Below are 16,151 nucleotides of genomic sequence, written 5' to 3'. Positions count from 1 at the left end.
CGCGTTCTTCTTTTGAGCCATGGACAGGCGCCGCTTGAGTCGCATAGCAGGCTCATTGGCTGTATGGAGTCACATGAGACTAGATCTGGACATGCTTTATCTGTATCGTGCAGTAGCTTAGCCCACGGCGTTCATTCTGTAAACTCTCCTCTCAGTCTCGTACATGGTCCCTGAGAGACGATGCACACAGGATGAATTCAAGAGTAGCCGTGGCGAACGGTAATGTGCGGTCTACGCAACGCGTGTAGACTTCAACAGACGAAGCGATGATGGTCTAGAGGGATTGTGGATGGAATTTGGACAGCCTTGGAAGCAGAGGAGGAAGTTCCGGGCGCCAAGACGAGGCGGGTGAACTGGAGCTAGAAGCTACCTCCGAGGTACAGTACATACCATATGCACAGCATCTCGCGGATAGTCGGCATTATTGGGACTTTTCTCTGTTTGGATTGCGAAATCCGATCGCAGCATCAATGGCATTTAGCCCCATCTACATGCATCTCCAAGCGGACAGTTCCTACATTCCATTCCATCCAGGTATCGTTCGATCATCGCATCGGCAAAAACGCCAAACACCACGCCGCCACATTTGTAATTCTTTGAAACGGGCATCCCCTCACTCTAATCTTTTACGCACTCGCAGCGACATCTTGACTTCGCGCTCCTCGTCGGTTTCCCCCAGCAGCAGCTCTGTTAGCACCAGGTCGGTTCAGCGTGTACTTGGCGAATGCTCGCGCAAGAGCCTTCTTGCACGAAACCTTCTGGCTGCCAACGAAGCTGTCAATGGCGACCGCAATGGCACGATCGATATCGTGAGAATTGCAATACTCGCTCAGGCGCATCTTCGCGAAGGACTCGCTGATTCGAAGGATGGATTCGAGGTGGCGGACCTATTGGGACTGTTAGCAGGGGAAAATGGATCATGTCGAAGCATTGGCAAGACCTACAGTGATGGGGTATGCGCCAGTCGCTAGCGACTCTCGTCGCATGTCAGCAAAAAGTCGAGCGATCTTGTCTTGATCGATCTGGTAAAGTTTCGGTCGGCAATGCTCACGCGCGTACAATATGTACTTGCGAAGCAGTTCCTGAGGTATGACAGTCTTGGGCCCGCTTGTGCTCTCCTCCCCATCGACGTCCATGCTTTGTGGCGCATCGGTTTGTGTCTGTGAACCTAGAGAGGACGCTCCCTCTACAGGATGTGCTCTTCCGTGGCTGTTGACCACGAACTGAGCCAGGCGCTCATCCTCCTCGGGATCAACGGTGTCTCGCACGACGCAAAGGATATCGAAACGAGACAAGATGGGTTCTGTCAGCTCGACGTTCTGACTGAAAGGCACAGTGCCGTTGTAGCGTCCGCCGATTGGATTAGCCGCTGCCACAACTGCGCATCGAGCTTGCAGTGTTGTCACAATTCCGGCCTTCGAGATGGAGATGGTCTGTTGTTCCATGGCTTCATGTATACTCGTTCGGTCCTGGTCGTTCATCTTGTCAAATTCGTCGATCAGACATGTGCCCTTATCGGCGAGCACCAGTGCTCCACCTTCAAGCGTCCATTCGGCGGTAAGAGGATCCCTTCGCACACTGGCTGTCAAACCTACAGCCGAAGCACCCTGTCCTGTTGCGAAAACTGCTCGATGGGCGGTGCCCTCGACGTACTTCAGGACTTGTGACTTGGCAGTTCCCGGATCTCCAAGGAGCAGTAGATTGATGTCACCACGAATCGCATGCTTGCCCTGTGCCACCTTTGCCACACCGCCGAAGAGCGAAAGTGCTACAGCAGTCTTGATATCCTCGTGACCATAGATCGAGGGCGCGATCGACTGCACAATCTTGTCAACGATCTTCGGGTCCTTGCTGAGTTGCCGAATTTTGCGTTCGTCTTCTTCAGTCAAGCGGAATCCGGCCAGTTGGTCATGAGTCTTCACGACGTGATTTGCTTCCAGTATCGTCGCAAAGACAGGGAAGCCGTTCTTGTTGTTAAGCTGCGCATCGTAATTGTTGCGGTAGATACCAGTAATCTCGACCTCCTCGCCTGGCTTGGCTGAGTCGATGAGATCCCAAAGCAGGATGACTTCTCTGTGTCGCGGGAGACGACCTGCTGGAACTGTTCCCGGTGATTCCTGCAGGGTGAGCTTCTGGTAGTTACGATACACGGTTTTCTCGCTGTTGAGCGTGAAAGGTCCCCGGGATTGGCAGTTCTGGCAGAAGGATAGTTTCACTTCTGCGTTGCTGTCCTGCGGGAACGGGCCCAGCGTGATACCACACTTGGTGCAGTCGAACTTGACGTACTTCAGCTGTGGAAATACGCCAGTTCGCCGGGTAACCACTCCACTGACTCGCAGCAGGCAATTCAAGTGACTTTGTCGTAGCTGTCGAAGGGTGTAAGAAACTGGAAGATTGGTAATGCGGACATGCAGCTCGGAATGGATACGTTCGTAGTCCGGGTAGTGGTAAAGAGCGACCTCCAGGGCAACAGCATCGAAGATCGGCAGAATTGAGGCTGGCACGTTGACCAAGAAATAAGCCAATGTCGGCTTTGACTGCGAGAGATGATCCCAGTCGACTTCCAAAGACTCTGCGTTCACTTCTCCAAGCGTTCTGATGCGAACACCATAGACAGATGTGCCCGCAGAATCCGTGTACTCGGTCAAGAAGGACTTGAACTCGCGAGCGACTGTTTTGTGGACAGCCGGCAGAGAAACCCAGTCCGTCAAGCTTGCAGCTTTGACATCTGAAAGTGCTTCCAAGGACAATTCCTCTGCCATAATGTCTTCTTGCATGTCCATATCATCTGGATCCTCATCAAATCTGTGTCGTCTTCTTCGCGGCTGTCGCGTCAAATCCATTACGTCTTCCTCTTCATCGGGCAAAAAGGCTCCTGGCAGCTTTTTCTCTCGTGCCAGTTCTCTATCGCGACGGTTGAGTCGAGCTTCGAGTGCTCTCCGCGATGCCGCATCCATTGCTTCGTATTCTTCTTCATCGTCAATGTCTGCTCCACGATAGCCCTCGTCGTCTCGGCGGTCGTAGTCGCGATCAAAGTTGTCGGCGAAGAGGTCAATGCCTGCATCGTCCTCTGCCATCTCGTCTGCATCGTCAATGTCTTGAATCAAGTCCTCCGGATCGAGATTGTCGTCCTCTTCGATATCATCGCCGCCGGGAAAGATCGGTGGAGACGAGGCAGGAGCTGTTTGGAGTCAGTCAGGTCCACTGCGAGTTCCATATCGCATTGCACGCACGACTTGATGGCGGTGCAGCTGCAGACGAAGGCATGTCGTCTTCTGCATCTCTGCCACGTTTGCGTCCGCCCGCGGCGGGACGCCCTCTGTTCGCGGAAGACATGCTGGGTCGTAGTGGTGAGCTGAATACTGTAAGTCGGGGCTGTATGATGTGGATCGTTCAAGTGTACCTCATTGTGTTGTTTGCGCAATTGAATTGGATGCGGGACAGTGCTTGAAGCGCTTGCAGGGGTGGGCGTGAAGTGCTTTACGCGAAGTCAACGCGAAGACGCGTCGTGGCAAGGCCAAAAGTCGTGCAGCCAAGTGCCAGAAATCGACTCCAGTTGCAACGGGATGAGGGACTACCAACGATGACCTATAGATTTGGAGATGCATCCTAAAGCTCATTGAGAGAGAACTGCTAAGCGGTCTTCCGGAATATTCAACATCTCCTGAATGCGGAAATGGCGTGTAAATGCATACAGTGCATCGAGGGAATAAATGATGTGGACGCATATGCACCACCAATTGTCATGATTTGCTCGACTGATCTTATGCTCCGATGTTTGATATGCCGTGTCCGCGCCTACCGCGCCTCACATTCCTCAGATGCCACATTACTCTGGTCTGGACAACGCCTTCCTACGAGCTATCGTTTCCCAGGTCTACTCCCTCATACAGATTCCGCCCCCCACCTGGATCAAGTTTCGACAGGAATTCCGGCGGCACTGAAGGTATGTATCTCCTCTCTCTCTCCTTGTTAACCCCACCAAAGCCTGCTCCATACGATACTAGCATGTCCGTTGACGTCGGTAGATGGAAGGGAAGCAACAGTGCTGGATTCATCAGGTTGCTTTCAGGTACATCATCCTCGTTGTCGTAGACAGGAGTGCCTGGCGCGATGGGAGAAGCAGGGGTACCATTTTGCTTCGAAGTCGGTGTAGCGGGTGTTGGGGGAAGATCTTTGTCGTTGTTTGCGCCGGGAGCAAGGGCAGGGTGGATGGGCTTGGGCCTGCTTTTGACCTCCTGAATATGTCGCAACGCCGGTCGTGTTAGAGTTTTCTCTCCAACCTCTGCGCGATAATGCTTGACAGCGTGCAGTAGCTGCTTTACAGACAGATTCGGTAGCTGCTGTAGCGTCGTCTCCATGCCGTCGCGATCCTCGCCCATCGACGAGAAGCACTGTAGCCATTGCAACAACTGCACGACAGGTCCCAAATGACGTCGTGCGGTCTCTACTGTCGCTTCACCGGTGGCCGTTGTTTCACCATTCGTATAGTGCTCAGGCTGTCTGTTGTTGGTGCGTGCCCAATCTTCGAGCATCGAGATGTTCATGCGGATTTGCATTGCTTTGGTGCGGGCGAGATAGCGCTTGTTCGACATTATTCGGTTGAAAATCTCTGCACCCAGCCAGTAGTAAAGTTGCGACAGTATCTGTGCCGCGATGACAGAGTGCACGTCGTACAAATCGAGGACAAAGAGTGTAGATGACAAGAGCGAAGTGATGTTCCGGGGCGAAACCTGGGCTTTACGCTTGGGCGATGGTGGTCGGAACCTCTTTTCCATCGGTTCAGGCTTAACAGTACTCTTCTTCTTGAGGAATTTCCATTCGTTCTGGAAGGTGATATCTTCGAAACCCGGTATCGTTTCGTGATCGAGCATGGCAGCGTCAAGTACCTTGTCCATTCTCCTTTCAGCATCGCGTATAATGAGAATATAGATCTCGTGGACCAACTCCGCCATCTGTGCTTGGAATTGCGTGGTGGCTTCCGTCAGTCCGGTGTCCTTCTTGAGGTAGTATAGGAGCAGTGTAGCATTCGACAGCCAGAAAGCAAGCATGGTCATATCCCACTGATTGCGATCCACGATATCATATATTTTGTCCTGAGCAGTAGCGAGCCATTCTGTCAGCAGCTCAGCGCTGGAGTGGTAGTGGGCGTATCGCGCACCCAAGAAGACAACATTCGCAGGCACCGGTTTCTGTGTTGCAGATCTTTGTGGTGTCATCTTCGTGATTACCACATCAAGGATACGCTCAATGTCATTTTCGACAAACACAAACATCTGGTCGTTAAGACATCGCGTCCAATCGAACTCCTCGCCGTCTTCAAAGTCTTCGGGCGATTCGGGAGTCTCGTCCAGACCTAAGTTTCCAAGATCGACTTCCAGATTAATTGCACTTTCCATCATCATGCGTCGCCTTTGCTCGCTCTCTGCGAGCTCTTCTTCAAACCGATCTTGCGAGAAGCCGGCATTGTAGAAGTCTTCCGTCACTCCGACTGTGCCAATGCTATAGCCACTACCCTGGAGGAAGTCTGACATTTCTCCGCCAGGAGGCACGAAGTCGAGAGGCGTCCTTCCACTAGACGATTTCACATCAGTCGATGCGCCGTGATCGAGGAGAAGTTTGGCAATATCCTTGTGGGAGTTTGTGATGGCCCACATGAGTGCCGTCCATTGGTTCTTGTCTTGATTGTCAACAGTTGCACCTGCATCCAATAGAGTCTGTACGACATCCCTATGTCCAAAGCAACTTGCGTACACGAGTGGTGGTGTCCCTTCGGCATCGACGCCATCTATCTCCACGTATTGCGATGCAGGACCCCGTACAAGCCTATGCACCCTCGACACATCATCGTTGCTGGCAGCCATGAAGAGAAAGTCCTGCAGCGCCTGCGCCTTCTTCTCTCGTGTGAGTTTCTCGTCCTGGAGGATGTCATCCTCCTGACTCTCCAATGCATCGCTCTGGCGTGGGGCCTGCGAGGCCATCATGGCTGCAATGCGAGCATCGTCATCGCCGAAGTCTCGATCAAAGGCATCATCGGGATCGTTGAGGGACAGATTGAAGGGTTTTGCGATTGTGGGCGCAGTCAAAAACTGCGATTGGCCTACGGGAACTCAGCAACACGTACATCACAACATCGATGGACTGTGGGCGCACACACCCTGCCATGCATCGTAGTATTCAGTCTCTTGCGGTGGTTCATAGCTGTAGCTCTTTCGATCGTCTAGGGAGCGCGGCAGGTCGGCAGGCAGCTCTCTCGGGCGCGTGATGTGTTGTTGCTCTTCCTCGTCCTCGCCCGCCTCATCATGTTCTCCGCGACCGTCATGGCGGCGACTGGCATCTGCTGCTGCTGGGTCCATGGCGAGAGTTGCTCGCGTGTGGGGATGCCCGCCTCATCGAGGCCCCTCCCCGCCGGATGGACACGTGCCGGGCTCTGCTCACTGTGACCAGAGCAGTGACAGCAGGCAGCGGCGCGTACGAGGATATCGGGGCATTCAGTCGAGACCGACGTGTGTCGAGATGTGCGGATCTGATCTGATCGGTGACTAGACGGCTATGTGAGAGCGTGCATGAGCGGGCCGCCGCATAGAATGGGAGGCGTGGCAGGGATTGTTTGGTAGCTGCATCGTCTCGCCAAACACGCAGCAGCTTGCAGCAACGGCAGACAGCTCGTGTGCCAGGCGAGTGCTGACCGAGCTCTCACTCTGCGCATAGTCATCCTCTCCACTGCTTCCTTCTGCTGCAAGTCGCGCCCGCTGTCTGATAGTCGCTCCTTCTCGCGCTCATCTCCGCATCGTCTGGGGACCGGGCAGCAACGGTCCAGTGCATGTCGAAGAGTTGATTACAGCTGAGAGCTTGCACCGAAACCTTAACACGCGCAACTCCACCCGCGTCCGCCGCCTCGTCCTCATCCATCGGCCTTGACATTTTGCGAGTTCGTGCCCATATCTCCAACGAGAGCGCCGACGAGAATCTACGTGCATTGGCGAAGATCAGGTTGACTGGAGCTCGACGGGTCAACGAACAGATGTGCAGCGGCGGCGACAGCATGAAGTGAGACAGGGTCACAGATTCATTCGGAGTAGGCGATGAGAGCGGCTGGTTGCTATTAGGCAAGTACGTGAGCAGACGAGCGAATATGGAGCGCGAGACCGACCACGACACCACTGTGGCTCCATTCAAACGCTTCTACGAGCGCCTACGCGAGGATGTTCCGGGCTACGAGTTCAACGATCGCATGCCGCCCTTTCACTCGAGCTACGACGACTGGCATTTCTTTGGTCGCAAGAAACCGTCCAAGGCGGCAAGTGCTGCGCGCAAGACGAGCACCTCCTCGAATCCGGGCTCTCGTCCCTCATCGATTCGGACCCGATCCGACTATGATGCCAACACTCCAGATGAAGAGAAGGAGAAGGATATATGGGTGGTCGGACGATTGTCAAGACAGATCTTGCGGCTTGAGCGTGAGACCAAGCTGTGCCAGACGCTCTTCAATTCGTCCGACAGTCACAGACATTTCGTTCGGCCCCTCGACTTCTTCCGTCTGCCTGCGCGGCAGTCGGGGGAGGTACCTCTGGCTATTACCATCGTAGAAGCGCCAGGAAGGAACTACTTAGAGGAGCTGGTCTCGTTTGGCGCTAATTTCTACTCCGGGACGCCAGACTCACCTCAAATCCAGCGCCATGATCAAGTCGCGCTGCTCACCTTCTTGGATGTCGCGATAGGTGCCAGCGAGTGCCTCGAGATTCTGCACCACGAGCATGATATCGTACACGGAGAAATCAGAGGCGATGCCTTCCACTTCAATCAGGAATCTGGAATCGTGCGCATGATCAACTTTGGCTCTGGGGTTCGGAGCTTCGAGCACGGCTTGACCTCTGCTAATTGGACCACTTTGATGGCCCAGCGTGGCGTGGAGCACCGTTTGCAATTCATCGCCCCCGAGCAGACTGGTCGACTCCCTGCCGAGCCCGATGCGCGAACCGACATCTATTCACTTGGTATACTTTTCTGGACCATGTTGACTGGGCAGCCGCCGTTTGAGGGACGATCGCCTTTGGACATCATGCAGAACGTGCTTTCCCGACGCATACCTCTGGCCTCGTCGATAAGGTCGGATGTGCCAGACGTGCTTTCCAGACTCATCCAGAAGATGACCGCACGCAACATGGATGACCGCTACAATTCGACCACTGGTGTCAAGCATGACTTGCAAAAGCTCAAACAAATCTTGACGGATGGCGATCTAGACGCCCTGGCAAGCTTCAAGCTCGGCGAGAAGGATGTGTCGTGCTTCTTCGTGCTGCCTTCAGATCTTGTAGGCCGGGACAGCCAGCGTAACAAGATAATCGAAGTGATCGAAAGGGCAGCAGCAAGAGCTGCTCGCGCCACCATCTCTAGAAAGGGTCTGTACACATTGAGCTCCGCCAGCTCGTCGATCATGTCAACTGATCCTCAAGCGGCGAGCCTACTTGATGATATCATGAGTGATAGCACATCCTCAACGGATCGTGATCGCAGTCGCGATGATACGAAATTGACGTCTATCCCGGAGTCGACAGCGCCGGAGCACCATCGCTTCAGCAGAGTCTCCCAGGATCGTCTGGAGACACTTGCACGCACAGGGAGCATGGCTTCCTCTGCCACTTCCACAAACGAAGATGGCACCATACATGGACCCGAACGGAGAGACGCTTCCTTTGACAGTCTCGGGTCGGGAGCGAGAGCGACACCCGAGAGCTTGTACAGGACTGTATCCAGCTATCAGATGGGCAGCATAACTTCAGAACCAAGCACAATGCTTCGCAACGCACAGAAACTTAAGAGGAAGGGCAGGACGGAGATCATCGGCATCTGTGGTCAAGCCGGCTTTGGCAAGTCGGCACTTATTCAGAGCATCCAGAGCCAAATCAGGAAGCATGGTTATTTCACGACAGCAAAATTCGATCCGGTCCGCAAGGCGCCTTTCGATCCTGTGGTCAGAGTAATGTCTTCATTATTTCGACAGATCTTTTCAGAAAATGACGTGAATACAACCTTTCACGACAACATCCGCAATTTCACCCGACCGTAAGCAGTTCATCAGCCGAAGAACCAGTTCAGAATGCTAATGTTTATGTTGCAGATACTGGGGTATTCTACATACCTACCTAGAACTTCCGCTTTGGCTACTGTCGCCTACAGTCAACGGAAAGATGGCCAATCAAGGCCCAGCCGAGCGCTCGCCCAACGGGCAGTTGGGACAGATGCCGGAAAGGAAGATGTGCAACGCGGCCAGTACTCAGGAGTGGTTGCGTTCTGGCGGCTCCAATAAGTCATCTCGATTTATGTCAATCTTTCTGGACGTGCTCCGCTTGCTGGCCGTGCAGAGATTCGTTTGTTTCTGCTTGGACGATCTGCAATACGCAGATCCAGAAAGCTTGGAGCTGCTGCACATAATTGTGAAAAGCCACATTCCAATCGTGCTGATCCTCACTTACAGAGAGGAGAAAATTACGGATCCTACCATAACAAGGCTGCTCGACAGAGCGACGAAAGTGACAGTGGGCCCTTTCACTGACGACCAGGCTACCCAATACTGTTCACAGGCACTCCACCGTCCAGCAGAGTACGTCACTCCACTCGTGGCGGTCATACAGGAGAAAACGCAGGGCAATCCATTTTTCGTTCGAGAAATGCTAGACTCTGCATATCGTAAGAAATGCATCTACTATTGCTGGAAGTGTGGCCACTGGGAGTTCAGTCTGGACAAGCTGTTCGAGGAATTCTCGACACCCGACAGCAACAGATTCTCGACTAACGACTTCATCTTGCGACGCATGCGCGAGTTGCCTATCGATGCTCAATCAGTACTGGCATGGGCCGCCATCGTTGGCAACAGCTTTCAATTCAAAGTACTGCAGCGGGTCATGAGTTGTGCGTGCTCAGATCTTGCGCCGCAGCCTCTCATCCCACCCAAATCGACAGATGCTGTGGCGGGGCTGCAGACGGCACTCTCCTCATTCATCGTCATGCCGACAGAAGATGAAGATCGTTTCAAGTTCAGTCACGATCGATATGTTGCGGCAGCTGACGCTTTGTGCGACGATTACGTGCGCGAAGAAATGCACTTTGTTGTCGCGTCGTCTATGATGAAGCACCTTCCATATGACCCTGTCAACCAGCCCAACAAGGTTCTGTTTGAGCAAGCACGACATGTCTGCGAGGGCATCAAGGCAATCAAACGCCGAGCGCCAAAGAAGACACACTTTCGAGAGCTGCTATACCAGGCAGCGGAGACGGCCAAGGAATCAGGAGCGCGAAAGTCCGGGCTGTACTACTTTCAGGCATGCCTGGAAATGCTACCAGAGAATCCATGGAACGATGAGACCGGCGACGCGACCTATGCCGAAACACTCACACTCTTCATTCGCGCGGCTGAGGCATTTTGGTACAACGGCGAGTATGAAGATGCAACAACACTCTTGAACGCCGTCTTCTCGCATGCACGTCACGCAACAGACAAGGCACCTGCGGCTATCATTCTCAGCCGCATGTACGTTCAGAAGGGCGACAGCAAGACCGCGTTCGAAGGACTAAGACAGGCTCTTGTAGACCTTGGATTGGCTATAGAGGACCGGTCGCTTGAAGAATGTGATGAAGAGCTTCAGCGACTCCTTCCACAGCTGCAGGAGGTCAGCATGGACTTCAGCGGCATTGAGGCAAAAGATATTGACAGAGGCCTAATGACTCTGGGTGCTCTGCTTACTGAACTCCAATCATCAGCATACTGGACCGACCCTGTTTTGTTCTACAATGCCACGCTCACCATCATGAAGCTGTACCTCGAACGCGGGATGTATCCTCAGGTGGCTTTGGGCTACGTGAATCTCGCGGCCATCAGTGTGTGGCGATTCAGTATGGTTCAACCGGCAATGCAATTCGCAGACCGTGCTCATCAGATAGTGGACCACTTCGATCAGGAGTACTACACTATCGGACGTGCACTCACCCTATATTCCACCTTCGTCGGTCATATCCAGTGGGGTTTCCGTGAGAACTTCCAGATCCTGAATCGAGGGCTGGAGGCTGCCTCGATAGCAGGTGACAAAATCTTGCATCTTCTCAACATTGGCGTTATGGCCGCTTATCGACTTTGGGCTTCTGAAAGCGTCTCCGAAATCGAGGCGTACATCGTTTCCATCAGCGACGAGTTCCCAGAGTGGCAACAGAACCTAAGAGGCGGCGTATTTCTGATGGGCGTCCGACAGTATGCTCGAGCATTGGCGGGCAAGACATACTACAAATCAGCTCCCGATGTCTTGACTGATACCAACCATTCCGACATTGACTACGTTCGATACATCAGAGCACATTCATCAAACCCGGAGCGCCCACTCTCCATCTACCTGACATATCAGCTCATTGCGTTATACCGCTTTGGCCACTACAAAGAAGCACTGGAGCTTGGCGAAAAGCTCTCGTCAATGACGGATGGTTTGCTATGCATGCGTTATAGGTACTCGGCTATGTTCTACCTGTCGCTGGCTCTTATTGGTTCACTCCGCGAAAATCCAGACCGGCCGGACAAAGCAGCAGTGCTAGCTCGCGTCGCGCACTATCGAGCCCAATGTGAGATAGTGGCAAGTGCTAACGATGCGAACTACGTAACGTATATCGCGCTGCTGGACGCCGAGGTTGCAGACATCACTCACGATTACGCCCATGTGCTTGAGCATTATGAGAAAGCCGTCGATCACGCTCTGATCACTAACACGGCCCTTGACGAGGGTCTCGCCTTGGAGCATTACGCAGACTGGCTGGTCCGAATGGGTGCCGCGAGGCCTGCCCGCGGAATCTTGCTTGACGCTATCTCAGCTTATCGTCGTATTGGTGCGTATGGCAAAGCCGACCACGTCAGGGACAAATATGAGTACCTCTTGTACGGCACGAAGAGCCTCTCGAACGCGGATGCTGCAACGCAGACCGCTCATGACGCATCTGCTGGTGCGGCATATACCTACAGACTAGAGCGCATGGCGAGCCATGGGGCAGCTCCCACCTCGGCTGAGAGGACTGAGGAATGGCTCGAGCCTTCCCACTCGCAGACTACAGCCATGAACGGGGACAAGGAACCTCCTGCTGCGCTGTCTTCAGCCGTCGGGTTGGATATGATCGACCTTGCTGGTATTCTGGAGTCCAGTCAATTGCTCTCGTCCGAGCTTGATGTCGATCGCTTGCTATCAAAGCTCACAAACATCATCGTCGACTCGACGGGTGCAGAGCTGGTCGGTCTTGTTGTAGAGAACGATCAAGGGGAATGGTGTGTGGCATCTGTGGGTACGCCGGATAATATCGAGGCACCCGAGATGGCCATACCACTCGAGGATGTCGAGGATCCGGTGGCGAGACAAGTCACAAAGTACGTGCTGCGCTTCAAAGAACAGGTCTTCCTGCGGCAAGTGCTAGACGACGAGAGGTTTTCGAACGTGCCGGATTCATGGCTCGAGCAGAACCCTGATGGAGCAAGCATGATCTCGATACCCATCTTGCACGGAGAGAACGTACTTCTTGGCAGTCTCTATTGCCAGGCTCAGCCGAACACCTTCACGGAACGCACAGTAACTCTGCTAAAACTGCTTGTCAACCAGATCGCCATATCGATCGCCAATGCGCTTCTCTTCAAGCGATCCGAGAGAGTGCAGGCTAGTAATGCAAGCATGCTCATCGTTCAGAAGCAAGCCCTGGCACAGGCGCAAGAGCAAGAGAAAAAAGCGAAAGCTGCTGAGGCAGAAGCGAAAGAAATGGTTCGACTGAAGGATGAAGCGGCAAAGGCGAAGTCAATGTTCTTGGCTAACGTCTCGCATGAGCTGCGGACGCCGCTCAACGGCGTTATCGGCATGTCTGAAATGCTCAAAGCCACGGTCCTCACGAAAGAACAAGAAGAACATGCCGACAGCATTCGGGTGTGTGCGGATACGCTGCTTAGTGTGATCAACGACATCCTAGACTTCTCGAAACTGGAGGCCGGAAAGATGCAAGTATTCAGTGTGCCACTCAGCCTGACAGAGACCATTTCTGAAGTCGTGAGGGCCCTCTCCTATACAAACATTGAGAGGAACCTTGTGACGAAGACGGAATTAGACATTGACAAGGACCTGGTCGTCATGGGTGATCCGGTCAGACTGCATCAGATCCTGATGAACTTGATGTCCAACGCTTACAAGTTCACGGCGCGAGGCAGTGTGACTGTACGCGCAAAGGTCGATTGGGAAGACGAAAACTACATCAAGGTCACCACCTCAGTCACTGATACTGGCATTGGAATCTCACAGGAGCAGCAGAAGAAGCTATTCTTGCCCTTCTCTCAGGCCGACTCTAGCACAGCACGAAGTTACGGCGGCACTGGTCTTGGCTTATCCATCTGCAAGGCAATCCTCGAGAACGTCATGAAGGGACAAATCTGGCTGGAGAGCACTCCAGACGTAGGGACGACTGTCTCGTTCAGCCTTACTTTCAAGAAAGTCCACGCATCCGAGCTTAACGAGCACACTGGCACGACTCCGCACGGAAGAGAGGCGGACCCTATGGCCATTTTCACACCGCCTGCTGTGGATGATGGACCAGGGGCTCGTGCTGTAGTCAGCCTGCAAGGCATTCCTCGTGATCAGCTCAAAGTCTGCATCGCAGAGGACAATCTGATCAATCAGCGTATTGCTATCAACTTTGTGAAGAAGCTTGGCTTCAATTGCGAAGCGTACGGGGACGGACAGCAGGCTGTGGATGCATTGGCACGAGCTTCAGCGGACGGCAATCCATTCCACTTGGTCCTCATGGATGTTCAGATGCCCGTTCTAGATGGCTACAATGCGACACGGGAGATCCGTAAGCACGAAGACCCGCGCGTGAGAGACATACTGGTCATCGCAATGACGGCTTCTGCTATCCGTGGAGATCGGGAAAAGTGCCTTGAAGCAGGCATGAACAACTACCTCGCCAAGCCTGTACGTGCAGATACCTTGAAGCAGATGCTGGAGAGCTACCTCCATCAGCCCGCCAAGTCGATTCCAAACCTCCAAGACGAGGCGAACAAGCTTGTGTCGACTGTTGAGGACGAGGAGGCCAGGCGCGAAGACCAAACTGCCAAAGAGAACATTGATTTCCGAAACGAGGCACACAAGAACGGTGTCGTAGCTGGGGTTGGGCTCGCCGGAAGCCTCAAGGACCCACCAGAGAGACCGCGTAGTGCTCAGCGTGGAAGCACAGTCGTCCATCTCACCCCAGAGGAAATGGCAAAGAAGCCCAAAGCCCAGACGCAAATGCGAGATCAGTTGAAGGTTGTCGAGCAGCAAATCCGCGAACTGCAAAACCGGCCTTCGAGAGCTGCTGCCCGTCCTGGACTTGGAGGACGTTCCAATACCGGGAGTAGTACTGGGAGTCCAGGCGCCCCACTCGCACGATCTGTCTCTGGCAGTTCCGCGGCTGGCAGTAGTGTCCCTTCTGTGACTTCCGTCCCAGCAGGCTTTGCAGCGCCTCCGAGGAGCACGCCTTTACGTGCAGCAGATTTCGACCAGAGCGGGGACGAGTCGAGGCAGGAGGGAAGTAATGATGAACGCGATGACTGAAATGATGAACTGTTTTTACCGCAACGAATCCAGACGACGTTTTGCGAAGGTTTATATTAGCGACAGGAACTGGTAGGATTTTTTTCGCTGTACTTTGTTGTTGGTCTCTGTGTCTCGATGAAAGATTTCCTCGGGCATCACAGAACCTGCTTCGCTGTATTTATGTTGCTGCGGCGGTACGTCTTCTTGAGGCGAGATAGATTAGCTTCTTGCAAGACTTGTTGATACACCTGCCCGGCCCAGCCTGCAAGAGAAGGCTGCCGCTGACGCCTAGTTCTCGGTTCCACAACAGCGGTATGGCCATATATCCCGGCCCCACTATCTGCAAGGCACAAATTTTACATCACCTCACCCCATCGCGTACGCTTGCTAGAAGCAATATAAGAATGGAGTACTCCGCAACTGGATCCTGACACATCAACTCCGCGAATATGTCTCAATACCCTCAAGCCTCCCTTCCAGGCCTTCCCACGGAACTTCGCCTTCAAATCCTCGAACTCGCCCTCAAGGATGCTCGGATCGAAATCCGACGCCAGAGAAAGTCCGCTCGCCTCAATCGATTGATCCCAGCAACCTTCCTACCAAGGCTCCATACCAAAACGGCTTGGTCCCTACTCCATCTCAATAGCCAGATTCGTCGCGAATCTCAACCGCTCTTCTACAGCCTCGGCGACTTCCATATCTATGTGAAGAATATCCCGCGAGAGAAATTTGTGATGTTTCTAGAGACGATTGGAACGGAGGCAATCAAGTTGATCAGGACGATGTTTTTTCACACCAGAGATCGCTGTACTATGTACAGATTGGAAAAGAAGTGAGTTTCTATCTCCCTTATTCTGCCCACATGCACACATCCCATAATCCCTGCAAGATCGCCACCCTAGCTGCGGACAGCCAATGGAAACTGGGTGATTCGCTCACTCTGCGACCTCTCTCACGAACCTGATCCGGCAGTAGCTTCGCTTGTTGAGACAGAGCGCCTTAGCTACGCTGCACAAGGCAGAGATACGAGGATCGAAACGGCACTCGAGGTCCTCAGTCAGAGGAGTACGAAGTCTCGATCTTGGTTCCTGTTTTGCCTTCCGGCAGTAGCCACCCTCCGCTCGTCTTGGGAGAATCAGGTGCAAATAAGTTGCATCGTACCTGGCTCTCGATCTCTACTTTCTCTAAAATTCGACTTTATACTGCGAGACCTGGGATTGTGTTACGAGAATCAAAGTCCCGATCACAGGAACCCTTGGATGGTATCAATTCCACTGTCAAAGTGTCCGCTGCCGGCCTCGAAGACGACGCAGTGCTACTCTTACAAATCCGGTCAGCAAACGAGATGGGGATTTCTTTCCTTTGGTACTGTGATTGAAGACGACCCAGGGCTGGTCAGAACCGGATTGCTGACAATCGATAATGTCCTGGGTGTATGAGCCTTCATGGAGACAAAGGCCTGAGTGTTTGAACGTGGAGTTCCCGAATCGAAACAGCTCCCCGCGAGTCTCGAATGGTCTCTATCATGCATTCAAACGAGATTGGTTTCTGACGTACAATCCGGCAACT

The 16,151-nt window shown here is 53.3% G+C and overlaps 3 protein-coding genes across 3 annotated transcripts; 1 reads left to right on the top strand and 2 right to left on the bottom strand.

Annotated features, from left to right (window-relative positions):
• Positions 1 to 626: 626 nt before the first annotated feature.
• On the bottom strand, positions 627 to 3,336 carry MCM2 (MCM DNA helicase complex subunit; the record flags this gene model as incomplete). Its single annotated transcript, XM_023603167.2, has 3 exons — positions 627 to 887; positions 945 to 3,181; positions 3,234 to 3,336. The coding sequence occupies 3 exons, from the start codon at positions 3,334 to 3,336 to the stop codon at positions 627 to 629; spliced, it is 2,601 nt and encodes an 866-aa protein (XP_023454834.1).
• A 518-nt stretch (positions 3,337 to 3,854) lies between these two features.
• On the bottom strand, positions 3,855 to 6,356 carry RHO25_011746 (uncharacterized protein; the record flags this gene model as incomplete). The annotated part of the gene is made up of 2 exons (XM_023603166.2): positions 3,855 to 6,100; positions 6,158 to 6,356. The coding sequence occupies 2 exons, from the start codon at positions 6,354 to 6,356 to the stop codon at positions 3,855 to 3,857; spliced, it is 2,445 nt and encodes an 814-aa protein (XP_023454396.1).
• Positions 6,357 to 7,135: 779 nt separating this feature from the next.
• Positions 7,136 to 14,600, top strand: RHO25_011745 (uncharacterized protein; the record flags this gene model as incomplete). Its single annotated transcript, XM_023603165.2, has 2 exons — positions 7,136 to 9,066; positions 9,122 to 14,600. 2 exons carry the CDS (start codon positions 7,136 to 7,138, stop codon positions 14,598 to 14,600), a joined length of 7,410 nt encoding a protein of 2,469 aa, XP_023454398.1.
• Positions 14,601 to 16,151: the final 1,551 nt, after the last annotated feature.

Source organism: Cercospora beticola, chromosome 8 (assembly GCF_033473495.1).
Source record: "Cercospora beticola chromosome 8, complete sequence".
Classification (NCBI taxonomy): domain Eukaryota; kingdom Fungi; phylum Ascomycota; class Dothideomycetes; order Mycosphaerellales; family Mycosphaerellaceae; genus Cercospora; species Cercospora beticola.
The sequence above is the reverse complement of the archived record's forward strand: the minus strand, read 5'-3'. Positions and strand labels throughout refer to the sequence as shown.